Raw genomic sequence first — 17,552 nt, forward strand, 5'->3', positions numbered from 1 at the left:
AGTTTTTATTGTTTCTTATTTTGGTTTGTTTTCTTGTCCCGGCTAGAAAAAACCTAGTAAATGTAAAATGAAATGAATGGAGAATGAGCAACAGAAACCTACCTAATCCAGGTGCAGAAGGTCTGCAGGACACACCACCTGCCTGAGGGGGTTATTACAACTAAGGAATTTACAAAAAAAAACATGTAAAATACACTACACAGACGTTTCAAAATAGTGTAGCATGTTTTTGTTTCCAAGTGCTTTAAATTGGAGAAATAAAAATATGAGGGCAGTAAGGAAATGAGTGTTCTCCATTTTGTTCATCATCACATCTTTATTTGATATATCCCAATATTTCACAGCTCGATTATAGTATCGATCCAAAATATATAAAATAATGAAACTATGCTAACATATGCATAGCCCGTAAATGCTCGTTCACCACTATGTGTCAGTGAACCACATGTTAAACTTCCTCACTTCTCAATGCATTTTAGCTTGGGAGTTGATTGCACTTTATTTATTTATTTTTTTATAAAACATGCTGGGCACTTTTATTTTATTTTCCTGTTTTTTTTTTTTTCTTCCACTACTGGTTCTGTTTTTTTGTTTTTGTTTTGTTTTTTTAGTGGCCCTAATCCTCTTCTGTGCATAAGTAAATCAGAACTCAAAAACTAAATTAAAGCAAAGCCTGAGGCCATTGACGTGGCCCGCGTAAAAGCTGAGACTTGTGTTTGCTGGAATAACACTCATGGAAGGAAAGACATGTTTGTGGGGTTTTCAGAATGTGACATCTACAAGGTGGATGTTGTGTCAAACTTACATTTTTCTGATGATGGCACAAGTAAGATGACTTTTCATGATCCTATTAGGAATCATGACACAATTTTAGCAGTAAAAGGAGCACAGATGTGGGGTAACGTAACCATAGGAACATTTAAAGATGTTTGGTGGGTGATAAAGCATACCTGTTTCTACCATATGGGTGGTACGGATGTTGTTATATGGTAGTTAAGACTTTCCTTATATGGTGATTAGCTAATGATAAAAACTGCATATTATTTACAAATCAGTTGCCCTGAAGACTTTTTCTACACCACCTTTTTTGTCATCACCATCCACACCAAAAGATGCAAGACCTGCAAAACACTAATATAAGCAGTCAAAAGTACAGAAATAACCAAAATTGTTTACAATCTGTGACAAAAAGCTTAAAAAAAAAAAAAAAAAAAAAAACAGAAAAGGAAATACATTTTCTAAGTTAGCTGTTGATAGTTTGTTTATTGTTATGTGAAATATACAGAAGCTCTAAAGGGCCATGCTTTCATACATTTTATTGTCTTTGTTTTCTCATAATAACGACTTGATTTTCTCGAGATCGCAAGATAACGAGACTTCGTTTTCCCATGATAACAATTACGTTATAGTTAATTTAATTTATTTTCCTGAGATAACGGGATAATAAATGAAATATTATCTGTAGTTTCCAGGGTTCTCTTGTGTTTTTGTGGAAGCCATTGAATGAATTATTAAATTAAAAATCACCAGTATTTTTTTTTTTTAAATATCTAAAGTTTTGTGTTTCTTGTAGAAGTTATATAAAATAATATACAGTAGCCTAGTGTTAAAATAAGGAAAAATCATTCAATATTTGATTTACTGCATTATTACATTAAGAGCTGTTGTAGTATTATCAGGATGGCTTGTTAAACATTTCACATGATTTGCAGAGGGGCAAAAAACCAAGACAGTGAAGTAAAACATTTACCACGGTTCTATTGGTATGGTTAATGAAGGACAAGTACGTAGCATCTTAGGGTTAGGGTTAGGGATAGGGTTAGGTAAAGGAATGTGTTTTCTCGATGAGACCCCCTAGGTGGATTCGAGGACCCCCCCAGTTGAACAGGGAATCATAGGCAGGCACAGGCCGACGCTTGTTATTCGTGTTCCTCTCTTCCTTGTGCCACTTATCCAAAAGGGTTTTGTGAGTTTGTATCAGTATAGTGCGGTGTCAGTGCAGTGTTGTAAATATGGGACAAGGAACAGCGTGGGGGGGATGGTTGCACCCCGCCCATTCTGTGTCTGTTTGAACACCCTGTCGTCAATTAATGTGTCGTGTGGTATGGTATGAGGGTTCACAGAACTGTCAGCTGAGGGACAGAAGCAGGAGCCTGTTTGGGCTTCACCACAACTGGGTCTGTTTGGACCTCGTCCCAGCTTCCAGCCTCCCCCTCATTACCTGTTGTAAGGAATGGGGTGGAGGTGCATTCTGCCTGATTTTTCTTGGTTAAATTTGGTTAAATTTTTAGATGTTGGATTTTCTTGGATTTAGATGTTGGATGTTGGTGTAAATTTAGGGTTTCTTAAAAAAATTCTAGGGTAAGGGTTATGGTTGGGGCCAGGGTTAGGGTTATTTGAGTTGAGGCGCGAGCAGTTAGGGTTAGGTTTATGATCAGGGTCAGGGTTCGGGTCATTTGCAAGGAGGCAGTACCAGTTAGGGTTAGGTTTAAGATCAGGGTCAGGGTTAGGGTCATTTGTGTGGAGGCGGTAGCAGTTAGGTTTAGGGTTATAGGGTTAGGCTATAACCCACTATCGCAACAATTTTTAGGGTTAGAGTTAGGTTTAGGGTAAGATTTAGTTTTAGTCACGCAACCTAAACTGGCCAATGACTGACCTATCACGTGACCTAAACTGGCCAATGTGCTACGTACTGATAGAATGTTGGTATATTGATACGGCAACCGTACGGATAGCCACTGCCTACATTTTATTGTTTAAATTAGCTTTTCGGCGTTGTACTTAGTAGACGGTCCCTCCTCACACTGGTCTCGATCCTCAGCTCTTTGACAGCTTTGGGTCTTTTTCTGATCAGCAGTCGGACTGTATTGAATAAAACAGTTGTGTAGTATGTGCTCTGTGTTACAGTGAGTAGACAGAGGTGGAGATTGTTGCTTTTAGCACTTTTTTATCGCGAGTTATTGAACTGATGAATCAGAATGTGCCAATGTCTTTCTAACTTTACTGACATCAAGTGCACTTAGATTGTGCCGCTGATAAAGCTGAAGCCTTGCTAACCGTCTTTTTACAGTACGCACACTAAAGTGTATATTATCTGTAATAGCGAGGCATAATGCTATTTCAGCCTGTGTCAGGCCTTGTTTGAAAAGATACCTGATGCTGTGATCCGTATGCTCCTGCTTCTCTGACATTGTTGCACTGAATGACGTTTATTATACTACACTATTGTTTCATTTATTATCCCGTTATATCAGGAAAACAAATTAAATTAACTCGTTATCACAGGAAAACAAAGTCTCGTTATCTCAAGAAAATTAAGTTGTTATCACAGGAAAACGGAGGAAATAAAATGCATGAAAGCATGGCCCTTTAGGGCTCCGTAGAATTACATGCCGATGTAAATATTTATTTTTGCACTTTAGTTCCACGTTACAGTTTGTTCCTGGTCAATATCTAATGCAGTCTAATAATTTAATGCTCTTTTAATTTCTGCTACATTTTTAGGTTTCTCATTATTACTTTCTTTGTGTGTAGGTGTTTTGTTTAGTATCAATCATCTTTATTGTCAAGGAGGAAAGGCATTTAAGAAGATCAGCATGAAGTTTAGAGGTTCCTCCTGTTTGTCGCACCCCACCAGTCATACCTCTATTTCCCACCAGGGGGTGCACCACACACTTTGAGAAGAACTGGTATTATCAAATACTGGTAGTATCAAAAGCAAAAGCACAATGACTTGTTCAGGAAAACACCATGGAATTAAAACCTAGATATTTGTTACTGGGTGCTCTGAACCATAGTGGGTTCTACGTAGGGATGCACGATATTGGATTTTCATTTTTATTCCCACACTTAATTGCAGAGATCATCTACTTCCTATCATGGAATTAACAAACTGAACTATTCTGCAGACTCTTTTATCATGTTGGCAAATCCAGACATAAGACAAAACTGAAAAAATTATGCAACTTCAGTAATCATTCCTTGTACAAAACAAGGAAAATACTTCAACGTACATCCTGTAAAACAGTGGTTCTCACAGTTTTTAGGCTCAAGTATCCCCTTTCTCCTATTTCAGATTCCAAGTACCCTCAATGTCTGACTCCGACTACAATATTTTGCTCAGAATACTATATAAAAACAACTATAAAGCATAATGATGGATGAATGAGTGATAACACACATTTTAAATAATCTAGTTTGTAAATAAGTGGAATGAAACATTATTTAGTGCCTGCAGAATAGATTTATTTCTAGTTTTTATCATTTCCGGTCCTCTCCCACCTGATGTGGGACCAAGACTGACCGTTGTATTTTCAGTTCATGTTCTAATGAAGATCATTTCAATTATCATTGTTATTATTATAACATTTTTTAACTAAAAATAAACAATATAAAACCCCATATTTTTAATTATTTTATTGTTAATTTTCCCAATGAGTAGACATATTTACTTTTTCAAGGCAACTGTGTCAGCACTGATGTTAGTGTTCACCATTCACACATTGAAACAATCAGGATTGAACTTGAAAACATCACCATGTTCCTGAATGGCAGCTGTAGGCCTGCAGCCACATGTGAGAGAACTGTACACAGTATACCTACATTTTTCACATAGTCTCTCATTCATTCTTCTTCCAAAACCACACCCCATATTTTCCTAAAGTGAGCAGGTTGACTGGCAGCACTGCGATCCAATCATCATGTTTAGTCTGAAGTCAAAGATTTCATGGATTTGTACAGAGAAATGTAGCCACAGCTATTTGATGTTGAAATGATTCAACAGTTAAAGCTTATATTAGCAGGTATAAGACTCCCTGCTGTGAATGCAGGGTAAACAAAGGACTCACAGATCACTTTATTCAGTAATAAACTCTTACAATAATCCCATTTTAATGTGTTCTGCTAATAATATGTTGGAAAAAAGACAGTATTCTGCAGCAGCACCTTTATTATAGTCACACTGATGTGTTGTTGACATGTTTTATATAACACTGGATTTCTTTTTTTTTTTTTTAGCAGCCTCTCCTTTTCAAAAGCCTGGGTTTGACGTCAGAGCTGAATGCGGTTTGTGATGCTATTACGGTGCATTCATGACACCTCGGAAGAATCTGTTTTGGGGCTATAAAACGGAATAAAAAACGTTTTTACTTAATTTCATAGATTTAAGTTAGTTACAAAAAGACACGTGTGATACACAACTGTTCAGCCTTTTCTCTTTTAGTCAATCATGCGTAGGTATATACTTACTACATGATTCTGAAAATATTATATCGATTAATTTTTGGAGTCTTTTTACAATCTTATCCAAATGTGCAGTAAAACATGCAAAGAGGTTGTTTATATGTCACTTAGTTTGATTATTAACTATTTTCACAATTTTTTTTTTCAGAATGTTTGTGCCTCCTTAAGTTGAAATATTTTATAGTCACAGTCTTATATGAAGTCAAGCTGACTGAACAGTCATGGCATAAACAAACTAATGTTTAAATTATTATCTATTATTATTATAATCAACAGTAAATCACCTTTCAATGACCAAAGCCTATATAACTGTTCATCTGTAAGGAAACATGCAAACTCCCCTCGCAGGTGTCTTTCTGTGCGTGTGGTCATTTTTTTTAATTTATTTATTTTTGACAGGGACAATGTAACCAATGATAATTACAGTAAATCTACCAGAGTTAGCCTAATGGCTTTTTTTTTTTTTTTTTTTTTAATCTGCTGTTAAAAGTCACCCTTAAAACAAACTCTATCAATAAAATGTCACATTCTCAAACAGCATAAAACTTTATAACTCACCTTCCTAAAAATGTATAAGACAGTTTAATGAAATTGTTCAATACAATGTTAATGGTCATGCTGGGACTGTGTGTAACCATTGTAAGTAAATGGAGATGCGGACTGGTGCGGTGGGCGGACCGTGAAGGCAGCCGGAGCTCAGCCGCTGCCAACGATGCTATGCCTCCCTGTGAGTGTGCACTGAGCTCGGGCCACAGGCACTCCGTACATGTCCCTGTCACACCCCGTGCTTTCCTCCGTCATTCCACGGCGGGCTTCCGTCGTTAGCAGCCGAAACGAGCCCACGGTCACTGGCGGGCGGGAGGACAAGGCAGGGCAAGGCTCCGTTTACCGGAGAGGCTGGAAGAGGTGAGCCCAACGAGCGCTTCTTAACTTTAGCCTGCTATGCTACATGCTAGCCGAGGCTAGCTGTGCTGTGGGGCTGTTAACACTTACTGCGTGTGTTTGTAAAGCCGATACTTTATCAGAGAAACATCGACTGAAGCCGTTTAGTGGGGGAACCGTAGGTTTGGTGTGAGGTTTTTCTATCGAATCGAGTAGAAGGCGGTAAGCGTCAGTCATCTGGTGAGCTAACGCGGATCAATCAATGAACGTGAACCAGCTAACCCGGTACCGTGGCTAACGTCAGTAGGTGCTGCTGCTGCCGCCCCCGGGCCCGTTATCCAGATCATTGGGTGATGTTGTTGATGTTTGTGACTAACGTGTTGACAGCTGCTTCATGCAACCACTACACTCACACTGCTCATCAGCATGCTGTGATTATTAATCAATCTTTTATTTATAAAGCGTTTTTCATACAAAGAATGCAGCTCAAAGTGATTTTCAAGGTTAAAAATGTCATAATGAACAACTTTGATTAGCATGTTACACCATAATGCTGAGACATTTCCAGTTTTCCATTGGAAGCAACGTCCTCAAACGTCCCTTTTTCTGTATATGTACATCGTGATGCAATTGAAACAAAAATTAGTTTGGATCTTGATTGATTACATTTTAAAGATGTAAAGATAAAAGAAAGTTACATTAGTAAAGACAGGATTGTGCAAGTGTGTGTGTTAGGGCTGGCCGATATGGACCAAAATTCATATCTCAATATTTTTTTACTCAAAATGGCGATATATGATATAAATCTTTTTAACTCAAAGTCTTACCAGAAAGACAATTATAGTTACATTTGCTGATGAAATAAGCCACACAGGCAAATTTATCAACAAATGGCTGCATAATATGAGCCACTTTTAGCTTTTTCCTCCTGTAAAAGACAGCACGTGTGAGTGAGTTCTGTAGTGTGGTTTGTTTATCCATCTAACTGTGCTTTTCATGCTGTTCTGAGAAGTAGCAAATGCAGCAACTCCTAAATCTATAACATAAACATTGAACATTTATATATTGCCATCTTTAATCTCTATGTATTGCCCAGGACTAGTGTGTGAATGTGTTGGAGAACGAGGAGATTAGTATGTTAAAATAGTCAGTATTTCTTGAGCCGACTAAGTGTTCATGGGAATTGTACATCATTGATTAATTCCAAGTGTTACAGACCTGTTACTGACAGACAATCATCCTCCAGGCTCATGCTGTACATTAACACTATGTACGGTAGTAATATCCACACTTTGTACTAACATGCCTCAATACAACACTTTTTTAATGGCAGCATATTTAACATATTTAACATATTTAACATATTTCAAGGCAGCTTTAAAGTCTGAAGCATGTTTGGACGAAAACGTTTTGTCACTAGGCTTTTCACAATATTCTTCTAAACTATACTAGTTTTCACAGTACGACAGGGTGTTAGCCAAGGCTGCAAAAAAAAAAAAAATCTGTTTGGTGATATATTCTGATATTTCACAGTGCGATTACCGCATCGATCCAAAAAATGGACTCCAAATTGATTTTTTTAATCATGTTTTTAATGATAAAACATGTAACTGTGCTAACATATGCATATCATGTAAAGGTCTGCTCACTCGGGGTCAGTGAACCACACCAGACCATGTTAAACTACAGCACTCCTCAATGTATTTTAGTTTGGAAGTTGATTTCACTTTAATTTCATAAAACATACTGGGCACTTTTAAAGATGTATGTGGTCACTTTAAAAAAAAAAAAAAATTTAATAAGAATTCAAGAGCTTAACAGAATCAGAATCTGTTGTAGAAGCAAAAGTTAACTTTTTTGAAAAATGTAATTTGACAATTTGATAAACATACCACTTATTTTTGATATTTGAATTTAAAGACTTTCCACTGGTTTCCAGTCAGCCTCAGAATGTGTGAATAGGTTTGGTCCAGAATACATCAGTGAGATGTTAGTCAGGTATGAACCCAGCAGGTCTCTCAGATCTATGGACACAGGTCAGATAGTGGAGCCCAGAGCTCACAGTAAACATGGTGATGCTGCTTTTAGTTGTTATGCTGCAAAGAAGTGGAACAAACTGTAGCAGAGCTGAAGTCAGTATCACATGTGAACATTTTTAGATCCAAGTTAAAGGCACTCTTTTCCTCTCCTGCGAATGATTGAGAGTGAGATTTTTAAGCATTTTGTTTATTTAATGTTTTTACTGCTGATTTTATTGTTCTTATTGATTTTTAAGCTGTTGATTGTTTTCTGTTGCACTTGATCATTTAAAGCACATGACACATTAAGTATATGTCGCATACAATGTTCAAGCAATAAGTGACGGATATCAGTTCCTGCAGGATTTTCTCATTTAAATGTAATTGATTTTGTTCCTAATTTTTATTTAATTTTAGGAAATTATGAGAAATAATTTTAGGAAATTATGAGAAATAATTTTAGGAAATTATGAGAAATAATTTCAGGAAAATTGAGTCCTTTGAACAATTTGAGATTTAAATTGACTGCAGTGTTCTGTATGGTTTCTGGTTCTCTTCATGCTGCTTCTCTTCTGTCACTCAGGGAGCTGGAGCCATGGGTTTTTCCATCAGTCTTTGATTAGCTGAACTAAGCTGGACCGCCGCGCCTCGCCCAACCCGCCCCTGCCCCCAGCAGGGGCCCCTCGTGTCCCGCTGCCCTCTCCGGCCATGGCGGGCTTCAAGCGGGGCTACGACGGCAAGATAGCTGGCTTGTACGACCTGGACAAGACGCTGGGTCGTGGCCACTTTGCTGTGGTTAAACTGGCTCGCCACGTCTTCACTGGGGAGAAAGTGGCTGTTAAGGTGATCGACAAGACCAAGCTGGACACGGTCGCCACGGGCCACCTGTTCCAAGAGGTGCGCTGCATGAAGCTCGTGCAGCACCCAAACATCGTGCGGCTGTACGAGGTGATAGACACTCAGACCAAGCTGTATCTCATCCTAGAGCTCGGGGATGGTGGAGACATGTTTGACTACATCATGAAGCACGAGGAAGGTCTGAACGAGGAGCTGGCTAAGAAATATTTTGCCCAAATTGTGCATGCCATCTCCTACTGCCATCGGCTGCATGTGGTCCACCGAGACCTGAAGCCGGAGAACGTGGTGTTTTTTGAAAAGCAGGGGCTAGTGAAGCTCACAGACTTTGGATTCAGCAACAAGTTCCAGCCTGGAAAGAAGCTGACCACCAGCTGTGGATCTCTGGCCTATTCTGCACCTGAAATCCTGCTGGGAGATGAGTATGATGCTCCTGCTGTAGGTACGTCAAACACTCATCTCTGATTAACAGCACCAACCATGTCTGCATGACAGAGGGAGGGAGGACACAGCAGTATCATTGTTTATTCACTACTCCAATGGTAGAGGAATGTCAATGGTCAACCTTTGGGTTTTTAAGGTATTTGCCTTAATATGAACCATAGGGATATTAATCGTCCAAAAACTCACGATTTGATCCAGAACCGATTCTCTATTCACAATCAATACTCAAAGGGTGCCAAAAAAACTGATTATGTTCAAGAAAATGCAAGATTAGAAGATTCTATCAAGTGGTTCTAAAATTGTATATACACAGAGGCAAACTTTAGACAATTATTTGCTTATTTTGCAATTCTTTATCACTTAATAGTGGTTTAGAAAATAAATACCTTTCACCTTTCTGTGGCTACCCTTTCTTACAACAGAAGAAAACAATGAAATAATTCTCATTTTATCAACACCAAAAAATAAATGTTTGCCTGTTTAGTTGCTGTTCAAATAAGTAAACACGAATACCCACTTATTAGCTTTACTATGCGGCATTTATCAGCAGATTCAAATATAAAAATAAGTATATCTCAATTTTATGAGACTACAAAAGAAAAACAGAGTACTCACTTTTTAGTAAAGTGAAAGTAATGTATTTTTCTCTCGTCCATTTCTAAATAGTTTTTTTTTTTAGAACTTGATATATGAAGTTATTATATATTATTTTACATGTCGAGGTTGAATAAAGTATGCATCCTCAATTATTATTAGGGATGCACCGAAATGAAAATGTGTGGCCAAAGCCAAATAAAATATAAATGCTTGGCCAAATATCGAATACGTTTAAGTTTGAACTATTTTTTGTAATTGTGCATAAATAGCCTAGAATACATTTTTACACGTCTTTTAAAGAAAGTTAATGTTGATTGAATATTCTGACATTTTTTAAATAATTCAGTAGCACAACAATGTTTTTCATTTATATTAGGCCTTCAAATAAAAGTGCATTAAAGTGGATAAACCCACAACAAATGAATTATTGTCCTTTTGGCACAAGTCTGCTTATCCACAGTAGATAGGATAATAACGCAAACCTAGGGCACCATAAAATTTGTTTTATTTTTTCCAAATTCCATTTTATTTTTTCCCAAAGTTCGTGTTTTCCACTTAAAATTTTTTAAATTCCGTTTTTTTTTTTTAGAAATTTTTTTTTTTTTTTTTTTTTTTTAGAAATATTTGTTTTTTTTTTAATAGAAAATATTAGTTTTTTAACCCTGTGAGGAAACAAAATAAATACTGATAAAAAAACATAATTAAACAAAAATGTATGTCAAAAATAAAGTAAGATCCAATTATAAAGTAGATATAAGTTGTAGTGACATTGATTATTCTGACTGCTCCTTTTTAATTATTTGTCTTATTAAGATGTATGAGAACAGCATTAATGTCATGTAATTTCCTCTCAGGGATCGATGATGTACTGAATCTGATCAGGTTCATTGATTAAGTTTTGATCATCTTAGTTTAAATTAATCTAATTTAAATGATCCCAATGACATCATTCCAGACCGTAACAATTACACAAAACTAAATGGACACAAGGAAGCATCAGTTATTTCACCACTAGGGGCCAGAATATTTGACAGTATCAGAAGTTATCATTAAACTGCGATGTTTAAGACTCTACAATCCCTGGCATCGATGGTCTCGTCCACAACAACTTGTCCCATGGATCTTCTGTAGCTCTGATGAGATGTTGTTCGAATGTAACATTCTAATAACGTTGCTCCAACGGACTTTTATTTTGTAAATCAGAAGTTCCCATAAAAACGGTTGTACTTGAGGTAGCTAGCTGGCTGACGGTGTACCTACGAGGCACAATAAAAAGAACTAAAGGACAACACGGACTGAGTTATTCTTAGTTAGCCAGACACAACACTGAGTAGGGGAAGAGGATTAAAGCTGATCACGTTCTCACGGCACACCGATGCGCTACACGAAAAACAGACGGAGCTTCACAGGCACAGCAAAGTTAAACGGGCACTGGTGGGAAACATTTCCCTATTAAAAAAATGTTCTTTGCTCCACAGTGACGGCGTTTCATGCCGATTATGTCAATTTTTGCATTTAACCGTTTTCATTGGTCGATTCCGTCATTACGTCTGCGATTCTGTTAACGCGGATGTGCCTGTATGTCAAACCCTAAATAAAATGCTTAGGAAATTTGTGCGTTGGACACCGCGTCACTGCACGTTGTTTGATTGTGTCATTGCGTCACACGCTACTATATTTGGCCTTCCTTTTAACTCACTCCACCGAAGATATATTCGGTTATCGAATATTCAGTCCATCCCTACTTATTACAATTCTTGTTCCACTCCTACCATTCACTTTAGTTTTTTTTGTTATTTAATGGTGAAAGTTAACTACAAAGCTTCCAGCTGTGTGTTGTGTTTTCAGTTTTTATAGTGTAGCTCAGATAGAAACTGTGAGATCTCCCTAAAGGCAGTAGGACTGATGAGGTGTTTGCCTTAGAGGCTGTTTGCAGGCCTAGCATGCATGTGTGTCTCCACTGACAATGTTTCTCTAAACGTGTATAGAAACTGAACATCTAAATCCACCTCATGTTTGAATGTTAAAATCACTGCAGGCCTTTAGTTATCCAAATGGTGCAACTATCTCACTATCCAACTCTCCTTCTGCTTCCACATTCTAAACATGTGTTTTACATTTAACAAACCTCCAGGTCTCAGTGTAACAGATGCCTGAGCGTGGTTAGTGGAACAGTGTCTGACAGGGATCATCTTTCACACGGCCCATCATGCACTGCTAGGTCAGCCTCACGAGTGCTGATGGTGTGGGCGCCCCAGTGCTTTACATTAACTGTCTCATTGATTTTTCTAAAGACTGACCAGGAGCTGACGGGACAGAATGAGCACCTCTTAATGACACAATGAGAGGTTGTTCACATCAGCTATTCACCACTGTTGCAAACATGGGATGAAGTCCATGCTCTGGTACTGGATAATAAGATGTACCCAGTTAAGCTTGTTTTTACTTGGTGTGGTTGAGCGTGCACAGATAATCCTGTGGGAGACTCAAATTACTCTCATGGATATGTTGGCATATACATACTGTATAATCAGACATTGTCACTAGGGATGGGCGATATGGACTAAAAAAAAATCCCGATAATTTCTGGTATTTATCACAATAACGATAAACATCACAATAAATACAAAACTATAAATAAATAAAACAATTCCCAACTTAAAGTGTAAACAGGTTCCTTACAAACAAATACATTTGAATACATCAACACATTAAAAATCAGTGCATGCGGATCACTATTAGTGTTATTGTACGAAATTAATGTATTTCCTCACTTAAAATGAATGCAACATTTAACAACACTTGTAAACAACAAAAACTATTACACTTTTTTGAAAAAGTATGACAAAATTTAGCAGCACCTGTAAACACTAAAAACTATTAACAAACTTTTTTGAGAAAGTACAACATTTAGCAAATTTTCCCTTCTCATTTTTGACTAAAACTGGTTGCGTCGTCACTAGCCATGCTGCACCTGTGCCGACATCAGCTAACTCAGTGTTGCAAGCTCCATGTTTTCCGCTTTCCGTTTTCTTTTATAGAAATTTTAATCATTTATTTTCAGAAAAATATATATAATACAAAATAAATACTAATAAATAAAAAAAACATAATTAAACAAAAATGTATGTCAAAAATAAAGTAAGATACAATTAAAAGAATTTTAGAAATATTAGTTTTTAACTCCTGAGAGGAAACACAATAGATACAAATAAAAAAGAAACCATAATTAAACAAAAACGTATGTCAAAAATAAAAATGTAATTTAAAATAATGAGTAAGATACAATTAAAAGGTAGATCGTACTGACATTGATTATTCTGACTGCACATTTTTAATTATTTATGTCACAGCATTAATGTCACAGTCACCCAGTTTCCCCTCAGGGATCAATGGTTTACTGAATCTGAGCAGGTTTATTGTTTAGGTTAAATTAAGTTTATCAAAATTAATTTAAATGATCCTGATGACATCATTCCAGACCATAATGATTACACAAAAACAAATGGACGCAAGGATGCATCAGTTATTTCACCACTAGGGAATATTTTATATGTATGAGAAGTTATCATTAACCTACGATGTTTCAGACTCTACAATTCCTGGTAATGATGGTCTCGTCCACAACAACAGAACAACTTTATCCACAGATGTTCTGCAGCTTTGATGAGATGTTGTTTAAATGCTCTGAGCAAGTGAAGCTGATTAAAGCTGACTCATGTTTTCACGGAGCGCAGCTGTGCTTGACGAAGAACGGACGGAGTTTCACAGACACAGCAAAGTTAAACGGGCACTGATGGCTCTGTGTTTAAGAGTCAGTGATGATTTCTGCAGGGTTTTTTTTTTTGGCAAATTTAGACAGTGTTTGATGTGTTTTAGGCAGTGTTTAATTTAGCCAGGGAAGGAAGGGGGAGAGCGGTGCCCCTTATCAGTGGTCCCCAGAACATTTCCCCATAAAAAAAGGTTTCTTGACTCACGGCGACGGCGTTTCATGTTGATTCTGTCCATTTCCACGTTTATCCATTTTCATTTGTTGATTCCGTGATTTATAGGGCCCTATTAGTATTCAGCTGCAGCTGAGGGGAGGGGCTGCATGTGTGTCTGTTTGTGTCAGCAGCGAATAAAGTTGTCAATTGAAATAGTTGAGGGAAAAAAAATGGAGATGAACCATAGATATGTTAAGAGATGAACACGGCACTGTTAGTATTGTATCCGATACTCACTTTTTGGTATCAATACTTTATTCGGTATTGAGTTTTTTGACAACACTACTCCACATATGGCATTCCACGGTGAGGGATCTGATAAAAGCACTTTGGTGTTTGGTTTGCTCACAGCAGTGTTGTTTTCGTCAACAATGACGATGACGAAATTATTTCGTTGACGTCCCTTTTTTCATGACGGTAACATGACGATGTATCGTCAATAACATGACGATACATGGTTGAGTTTTCGTCGACATGACGAGAATGGACGTGACAGTGACTGACCTGTCAGTAGTTCAAAATGCACAACATTTCCACCTATTGTGGGGATAATCTGTTTGTCAAAAGCCCAAAAAAAATATCAGCATTTGCCTTGTTCAGTCACACTTTTTGGAGCATGTTGGCAGCCTCAACAAATGGGCTAGGTGGTCAGAACAGAAGCAACTAAATGATCCATGTGTAACCGTTCCTGTTCAGCAGCCTGACGGTGGTCAAAAAGCACACGGAGGTTTGATTCTCCAGGGCTGAAATTACTGTCATTCACTCCAGGGTTAACCTTTTTTACTTTAGTAGCAGTGTTAGAGCAGCACACAGGTCTGTCTGAGAAACACCTTTATTACATTAACTGTTACTCACTAAACATTTGCAGCTAAACTAAACTAACACTTTTCTTCTAATCATTCGACCAACTCTGGTATCCTGATACATTCACTCTCAGCTCTACCACTCCCTCTCTCTCTCGCTTTTCCACTCACACACGCGGCTCTCATTCTCTTAAAGCCAGAGCCACGCACATAAACTTTCAGTACAACCTGTAAATCTTCATTCCACTTTCAAACATTATTGACGTAAATTAATGTTAAAAGGCTAATACTTAAATAATAATATCAATAATAATAATAATAATATTAGATTAAAGTTTTTTGCGTTTTTGTCGACTAAAACTAGACTAAAACTATCACATTTTGAAGTGACTAAAATGAAGCGTTTTTGTCCATAAGACTGACTAAAACTAGACTAAAACTATCACATTTTGAAGTGACTAAAATGAAGCGTTTTTGTCCATAAGACTGACTAAAACTAGAAAGGCTGCCAAAAATAACACTGGCTCACAGGTTCCAGTCAATTTAGAGTAATGGGTTATTGTCAACTTATATTAAATGTTATATTAAATCATCATTTTAGACAATGTTGATATTTTTGTTCTCTTTCCACATTAACAGTTTTATAGTGCCTAAATATTTTAGACTGTATTTATACTTTATTGATCCCCAAGTGGAAAATTCAGGTGTTAGACAGTTACAAGAACAACAAGAAAGCACAGAAGGAGCAGGAAATAATTGATGGTGTATGAATATGAATATATGCAATACTGGTCAAAAGTTTGAGAACACTCAAACTTTTCTGACTATACTTTGAATTGAAATGAGAGAAGGAATTGGTTGGAGGTAATCCATAGAAGTTGGAACACCTGTAAGGATTTATAGCACCAACTTTTTAAGCTTGATCAACCTCCATTACTGTAGAACAGTATTTGTCACTCGTTTTTGTTTTCTCTAAACTCATGTTCAATACTTTTCAGTTTTAAATAAACTTTCCTTTTTAAAAAACCTCGGGCACGTCACCACAAACATTTATACTTTTTACTTGTTCTACTGTTCAACCAGAGACTAGAAATGAAAGAACCATTGGCTACAATCTCACATATTTACATAAATGTTCATGAATCTGTATTGTCCCATTTATAATAAAATACAAAAATAAGACATTTTAAACCATTTGCTGGACCTGAATGACTTGAATAATCTGGGTTTCCTGAAGTTTTTGACCGGTGGGTGTGGATGTGTGTGTAGTGGCGGTAGGCACTGGAGGATTTTTACAGATATTGCATTGGTGTTCCATGTCTAGCAGAATGTAGGAGGAAGCAGGAAGTCCCACCACAGAACTGGCTTTCCGAGGTTATTCAGCCTCCAGGCCTCTCCGGTCCCCCCCCCCCCAAACACACACACACACACACACACACACACACACACACACACACACACACACACACACACACACACACACACACACACACACACACACACACACACACACACACACACACACACACACACACACCACCACTGCCACCCCCCCACCCAAGCCCAGAATAGTTCACTGGCAACTATGGACTAGTAATAGACTAGAGGATTTCACTGCAGACACCAAACAACAACAATCTGACTCTGGCCCTTCTTGTTGAGACGGTCAATGTTGTGAGTCCAATCCAGTTTATTGTTCATGTGGACCCCTCATCCACAATCTGCACCTCCTCAGTCCTCACTATTGATAGTAACGGGAACAGGCCATCTCTGGTTCCTCCTGTAGTCCACCACCACTTCCTCAGTCTTACTGATGTTGGACTGCTCCACTCTGTACTGGGTCAATATTTACATTACTGTAACTGATTAACTCATGTAACTGCACAGTTGCGATTGGAGATGCTTCTGCTTTGACGTATCACCAAGTAAACTCATCACCAGTTTAGCTAATACACCATCAGCTAAACCTGTTTTTGTACCAGAGCCTTTTCACGTTTGAATGCAGTCATAATAATCTGAACCAACACTGTAAAAACACACTTCAGAAGAAGCGCTGCATTCATTTTCAGTCACGTAATCACTACTCAATCCAAAACACGTAGCACTAGACTTTAAAATAATTACGTTTTTTTGTCACATGTGTACAGGTACATACACAAAATGTGTTCTTTGCCTTTGACCCATCACTCATTCACAAGGAGCAGTGGGCAACCACAGTGTAGCGCCTGGGGAGCAGTTGGGGTTAAGGAACTTGCTCAACATCCCACAGTGATGGCCCAGGTGAGATTCAAACCGGTGACCCTCCGATTACTCCGTTTTCAAGATCACCACTGCCCTCTGAATGGTATCTTGGGCCGAATCGGACATATTTGTCCATTTCACACTTTCTAGACATTGAGTTACCTGTGTTCTGTTGAAAAATAATGTGTTATTGTCCCAAAACATGCATGTGAGCGATTTCTGTGTCATGTTGGCGTTTGATTGTAAATAAAGAGAAGAAAAAGAAAACGTAAATTCAATTTTTTCCGTTCGTGGGAGGCCGTATACATCCTACATCTGTGCTCATCATTGCATGATTGTTGTAATTAATGAGAATTTGTTGCTTTAACTTTTGAATTGGCAGGAAATTCAATATATTTTTGTAGTACTTGAAATAACCACAAAAGGACCAGAGGATCCTGAAGAGATAATCAGCACTGATATCTGAATATTTGTACAAGCTAAAT

General features: G+C 37.6%; 1 protein-coding gene across 1 annotated transcript in view; it reads left to right on the forward strand.

Annotated features, from left to right (window-relative positions):
- The first annotated feature begins 5,912 nt into the window (after positions 1-5,912).
- The window catches only part of snrka (SNF related kinase a), a 38,185-nt gene continuing 26,545 nt past the window's right edge, over positions 5,913-17,552 (forward strand). Inside the window, exons 1-2 of the mRNA XM_028471110.1 lie at positions 5,913-6,147; positions 8,725-9,438. Of these exons, the coding sequence (XP_028326911.1) occupies positions 8,850-9,438 (589 nt within the window). The 5' untranslated portion in view covers positions 5,913-6,147; positions 8,725-8,849. The remainder of the gene's footprint in view (positions 6,148-8,724; positions 9,439-17,552) is intronic.

Source organism: Gouania willdenowi, chromosome 16 (genome assembly GCF_900634775.1).
Source record: "Gouania willdenowi chromosome 16, fGouWil2.1, whole genome shotgun sequence".
Lineage (NCBI taxonomy): Eukaryota > Metazoa > Chordata > Actinopteri > Blenniiformes > Gobiesocidae > Gouania > Gouania willdenowi.